Source organism: Hipposideros armiger, unplaced genomic scaffold, assembly GCF_001890085.2.
Source record: "Hipposideros armiger isolate ML-2016 unplaced genomic scaffold, ASM189008v1 scaffold_0, whole genome shotgun sequence".
In the NCBI taxonomy this organism is placed as follows: domain Eukaryota; kingdom Metazoa; phylum Chordata; class Mammalia; order Chiroptera; family Hipposideridae; genus Hipposideros; species Hipposideros armiger.
In genome coordinates, this window is record NW_017731350.1 from 3,683,231 (window position 1) to 3,689,380 (window position 6,150).

The 6,150-nt window shown below is 50.6% G+C and overlaps 1 protein-coding gene across 11 annotated transcripts in view; it reads left to right on the forward strand.

Moving 5' to 3' along the window:
• DTNB (dystrobrevin beta) overlaps nt 1–5,456 on the forward strand; it is a 216,757-nt gene extending 211,301 nt beyond the window's left edge. For all 11 annotated transcript variants that reach the window (XM_019644345.1, XM_019644673.1, XM_019644834.1 and 8 more), the window contains 2 exons: nt 3,261–3,292; nt 5,277–5,456. In XM_019644345.1, the coding sequence (XP_019499890.1) occupies nt 3,261–3,265 (5 nt within the window). In that variant the 3' untranslated portion in view covers nt 3,266–3,292; nt 5,277–5,456. The remainder of the gene's footprint in view (nt 1–3,260; nt 3,293–5,276) is intronic.
• Nucleotides 5,457–6,150: the final 694 nt, after the last annotated feature.

Sequence of the window (6,150 nt, forward strand, 5' to 3'; positions counted from 1 at the left end):
TTCCATAGAGGTGGTAGTGTCAGTGGATCAACAAAGCTTCCTGATTTCTGATACTATGATAGACAGCTGGGATACAGGAAGTAGATACAAGTAAAACAAAACATGACCCATCACCTCAAGGAGTTTATAATATAGTTAGGAAAGCAAGACTAAAATATGCAAAATAAATAGGAGATAAAACAAAGTGGCAGGAAAAGTTAGTTATCAGACTTTGAATATATGATTATAAATACAAGAAGGGAGTCTGAAAAGGAAGAGGTTATTGTAGGCAGAATAGCCAAATGGTTTTGTGGCTTCAAAGAAGAATGAAAAGCAATGAGGACAGGTATCAGCAAAGGAGAGTGCAGGCAGACCTTGGAAATATTGCAGGTTTGGTTCCAGACCACCACAATAAAGCAAGCATTGCAATAAAGTGAGTCGTAATCTTTTTGCTGGTGGAGGGTCTGGCCTTCAATTTGTAAAAATCACAGTATCTGTAAAGCACAATAAAGCAAAGTGCAATAAAACAAGGTCTGCCTGTAATGCCTCCCTAGTTTTATCATATATAAACCTCCTTAATACTTGCTATGTATGAAGAGCTGTGCTAAATGATTTCCACATACAATCTCATTTACTCCTTAACAACCCAGCGAGATATATATTCCCATTTGCCAATGAGGCAATAGGCTCAGAGAAATTTAGGTCATGTCGCTATTAAGTAGCGGATATTGGGTTTGAACTGGGTCTTTCTGACTCCAAACTTCATGTTAGAACCGTGCCTGGCGCATAGTGGGATCTCAATAAATTAACAAATCTAAGGAAATAAACAGGATGATATGCTCTATAGAGAGAGCATGTTGTCAGGGAGAGAGATGGAGTGCTGTCCCGAGGCAGTGAAGGCATGGAAGGTCCCTGCTGGCCGCTCTGCACTTAACACCCCCTCCTGTTTGATTTCACAGCCCTGTGAGGGAAAGATTCTAGACAAGGCTCAAGGTGGTTAAAGAACTTGCACAGGTAGCAAGTGGCAGAACCTGGATTTGGCCCAGGTGTCTCTACCTCCAACGCCCGTGCTTTCATTTGAGCAGACTGGTAGACTAAGTGAAGTGAAGAAAGAAAGGATGGGAAGATATCAGAACAGGCAGGGAATCTGAGATAGGAAAGAGGGAACATCGTGAAATGGGGGAGTCTGCAGTGTTGTTTGCACCCATAGGGGGCGAGTGTGGATAAGAGAGGGAGGGCTTTGGAGTCTGTCAGCAAGGGCACTGAAATTGCCAAAGAATCTGGGAGAGGAGGAAAAGCGTCCCTCAGGTGCTGAAATCATCCAGTGAGCCAGACCAAGGCCTAGGGGAAAGCAGACAAGAGCTGTGATGAACTGATGAGAATGACATATTTGGCATGGATGTCAAAAGGTCATAAGTAGAGGGCAGTGGTGTTTGAAACATCCAGAAATGCTACAAACAAAGGTAGGGAGGCCTGCCTTTCCTGTGCCGATAGGAGACTGGAAGAAGGCAGGAGTGTTGTAGTGCAAGAGGTGAAGAGGAGCTACACAGAGATAAATTTACACTTATGTAAACACATGCTCCAAACACAAGCACTCACGCACACACACAATCCAACCAGATCCTGGCATCCACGTGGAATGTTCTTGGCTGCAGATGTAACAGCTGCTGCTTTGGCCTCCCTTCCCATATTCCCCTCCCTTCCCCAATAGCTTTTCCCATGGCCTCTCCTCAGCCTCCCTTCACTCCCCCGAAGCACACAGGGGACGCTGTCCTAACCACTGGGGCCTCTTCCTGACCATGGACACCAGCCCTGAGTCCTGGTTCAAGGCTGCCTCCCACATATGGCCCGGGGATGGTTTCCTTTGCCTGGTGTCTCCTGGCCTTGGGAGCCCTGTGTCTTTACACCTGTGTTGCCCTATCAGCATCTCTTCTCTGTCCCTCTTGCTCTTAGTGTCCCCTCATGTCTCTTGCAGGGCATATATCCGAGTTGCTGTATGTCTATGTGAAATCTTTTTGTGCGAATGCCTGAATTTCTGTTTCTGTGGCTTTTAGGTATTATCCCCAAGGGGAAGAGTGATAAGAGTTAGGGTGAAAGATGGATAGGGTTTTTTTAAAAAGTTTGTCTTTCAACATTATAAAAGTCCTAGGATATGTCTCTGTAACTAACATGTAGCTGTTAATTGGGTGTCGTTCTAAAACCAAGTTTTTTTAATGGACCAACCGGATTCTCTGCCATGATCTGGGCATGAGATTTTCCTATAGACTGACATTGCAGTCGCTCCTGTCACATAGGCATTAGAGAGCAGTAACTATCTATTAACCATAAAGAGAGAAGAGATTTGCTTCTTTAGGGTTGAAATCATGCTGACATAATATAAACACAACTTGGTCAGCACCCTGTCAGGCAGACAAAGCTCAATGCAAAACCCTTGAGAACCAAATGGACACTTCTGAACTGAAGAGTTCATGGCTGAAATGGACTTCACAGCCACATTCGCCCCCAGGATTCTCCCTGCTCCACCTTGGCTGTCTGTCTGGCTGTATCCTGGGGCACGCTTCTGCTCTGTTGGGGTACCGTTCCTATTTTGCATCCTCTCACTCCTCACCTGAAGTGGTGAGTGCTTGTACCCAAGACTACACAGATGAAACAGACGAAAAGAACCTCCCACACTCCTATTACTTCAGAGCCTCATTTTATGCTCTTGTATTCTTCACAATCGCCCCTCCCAGAACCTGCCATCCATGGTGCTGGGAGCTGTGCGTCAGTTTGCACACTTACAGAACACCGCTGCGTGTCTGGTAGACTGGTGGCCGTGGCCCTCTGCGAGGACAGACACAGGTGTTAGAGGAGCCAGGCAGTGTTCATGGTTCCAGGGTGAACGAGAGTGATCTAGCATCCCAAGCAGATCTGTGTGCAGGAAGGAAATACTGCCCTATCAAAGGCTAATTCATTTCACCCTGTTTACTTTCAAGACCTGTACCCTGTGCCTCCCTGATGTAAATGCTCCCTACTTTTAAGGTGGCTTTGTTGCCTTTTAGTATTAGTATTGCCTTCTCCTGAGAGGCACTTGTCTCCGTGGCTGTTTTATGTCGGTTGCAGGTGCTGGTTATAGGTAGTACGACCCTCCCCCATTTTCATTCCTGGCCTACAAGGGACAAGGGGAGAGGCAAGTCCAGAAGCCCCGGGGTGCAGGGGTCAGGGAGGCCCCTGGGAGAAGATGCAGGGTGGTGAGAGGACCCAGGTGTGACCTCGGTGTGTTGTTTGTGTCTGCTGCACAGGTTAGCAGAGGAGCCAGGAGAGCGGAGGAGCGGTGAGTACAGAGCGCTGTCTGCTTCCCCACGGCCCTTTCCCTTCTTGTTTAAGGTCTGTATTTCCCTCCTCTCCCTCCCCAGTCACACCTCCAAGCCCAAGTCAGGTTTCCTTTAAAGAGCCCACCTGCACCTCCTCCCTTTGCCCAGCCCCACCAGCATGCTCACTTATTTGCCCTGGGGTCCAGGCCCTGACCTCTCTTGTGCTGGGCCTGGGTCTGGGCCTCAGGCAGGACTTGGTGTCACCTGTGTTGGGATGCCATTGACAGACCAGAATCCGTTAGCTGAGCAGTCTCTGGGATCAGGCCTCAGAGACCAGCTGAGAGCCACCCACATCCTGGGGCTTCTTCTGCCTCCTGGTTTCTGCTTTCCTGAGGCCAGTGTCATTTCTCTCTGGGGACCCAAACCACAGCCAGCATGTCCCTGAGGTTCCATCATCCAGAGCTGTAACCTTGCTGCAGTTCCTCACCAGACACCTATTTCTGTCACGCAGGATCACCCTGTCTCTGTAACGCCAACCAAGCCATTTCCCGTGGCACCTGGCCAAGTTGCACCTTCTCACTTCCTAAAAATATTTTTTAAAGTACAGGTTTCCCCACAGGCAAATACCCATTGCCTTTAGGAATGAGTCCTTCACATTCTTCCATCTCAGGACTTTAACTCTTACCTAGTTCCATTTCCAAGATATTGCAGTTTCTGAGCATGCTTGCTAAAAGGAAGGGACGAAAGTAATTGGACAGCCAGTCTGTTCCAGAGAAGAGTTATGTCAAGCATGAGATGCCTTTCGTGCAGCCTTGAGATTTCTCTTTAGTTTTCAGTGTTTTTTTCCCTCCCCTTCCCCACTTCTTGTGTTTAAAAGTTAGGCCATCTTCCTTAGTTACAAATCTTCCAGGCAGGAAAGCCAGGGCTGCAGCCCATGATCCAGAAAAGAAACTTTCCCAACCTTTCCAAGTAGTGTCATCCTGGAGCAGCTTTCGGGCCATTTCCTGGCACCCCCGGCCCCCAGCTGCACCGGGCCCTTGAAGGGCTCTGTTCTGCTGGCACCCTGGGACCTGCCGTCTGTGAGCCTGCACTGAGTCAGGGACCCTGCAGGCTACGGATGGGCAGCACCCAAGCTGCAGAAATTCTGCTGCCCTGGAAATCACAGAGCCTCCAGGGCTTGGGCAGGCTTTTACCTAAACTCCCTGCACATTCAGGCAGGGCCCTTCCCAACAGCAGCCCTAGGCTGCCCCATCCGCTAGGGAGTCAGGAGCTGACTTGTCTTCAGGAGCCTGCCAGAGCCCCTTTCCCCAGGGCACAGGAACTGGGGGACAAGGAAAGGCAAGTCGGAGCCATCTGGCTACCTCCTCTTCCTGCGGATGAGGAAACCAAGGCCCACGTCCCAGGAGCTTGGTGCCAGAACTGTTGGGTCCTCGGGAAAGTCATGACGCATTTTTGCATTGAAAAACAGCAAAATACGTCATGACTTTCCCCACGACCCAATAGAATTGGAGCTGGGTCATTTTCTCCTAAGGCTGTCCCCTAATCCTATCAGAAGTTAGCAGAAACTCACCAGCAGCGGTCGAGTCAAAAAAAAAGCTGAAACCTCAGGTGGCTGTTTCAGGGACCCTTAAGGTCTGCTCCCTTCAGCATGAGGCACAGGCCTTCTCCCCTCCCGCCCAGTGTTCACAGGCACGTCTCCAACCTCTCTGCTCTTCTCAGTCACAATTCTTCTTCCCAAGAAACCACCGCATTCCAAACGTTGCACTTCCAACCCAGTTTTTTCTTTCTTCTCTGGAAACACTTCCTGACCCCATGACCTAGACAATGATTCCAAAGACTAGTGTGCCTTTCGCTAAAGGGGGTGTGAGTGTTGTCAGCCCTTTTCATCTCAGAGGCGAAAGGAAATATTTCCACAGCCCATCCCTGCACACTGTCGCCTGCCCAGCAGATGTTAGCAGCCTTTGCTCCGAGACCCTCCAGTAATGGTGTGTCTGTCCTGCACAGGCACAGGGGACCGTGGAGTGAGCTGGCATCGACCAGAGGAAGGCGAGGTCCTCCCCCAGAGGCGCATTCCTGTCCGTCTTTCCCTGCACACCTGGATCAGGCTTGCAGGCTGCCAGACATCACCACCTGCCAGGGAGAGGGGAGCCCAGAGCCAGTGGGAAGTGGGAGGGACCACCCGGTGCCCAGCTGATGGGCAGCCCCCTGGCACAGTCCTGCATGAACTAGCATCTTCACCACTCCCCTCCGGGCATGGTCTCATCTCTGCCACTGGAATCCACAGGGAGGTTGAAAAGAGAAAAGAAACAGCACAAGTCTCCTGTGTGTTTGACCTGACGGAGTTCTTGCTGGCGTCTTGCCGGCATGTGGCGTGCTCCCCAGGGTGGGGGTACAAGTTTCCTCCTTACCTTTGACCTTTTAAAACAAACAGCTTTTTTCCCTCTGTCGTGCAAAGACAGCTTCAGGCCTTGCTCAGTTCTTACAGACATTCACGCCCTGGCCACAGTGCTAAAAATAGCCGCCTTCCTTTCTCACATTGGTTAGGCTTCCGCCTGCCCCGCCTGCCCGCCCGCTTTGGTGCCGCTCACTGCTCTGCAGCCCAGGCGGAAAGGGGGAGCAATAGAGCTCTGTGCTGCAGACCTGGACGGGTCCTCCTCCAGCAGCGAGAGGGTTCTGTGCGCCAAAGCCTGGGGCAGCCGCCTGGGAGCCCTGACCGGTGACCGCCAGAGGGAGCCCTGTTGAGGTGCGGTGCTCACACAGCCTCTCCCTGCTCCGGGTTCCATTCTGCTCTGGCACGCATGATCTTCAATCCCAATTCCCGGTGCTTTGCATTTATTTTTTTCTCCTCCCTGGGCTCCAGGATGTTATTTTTAGTAGG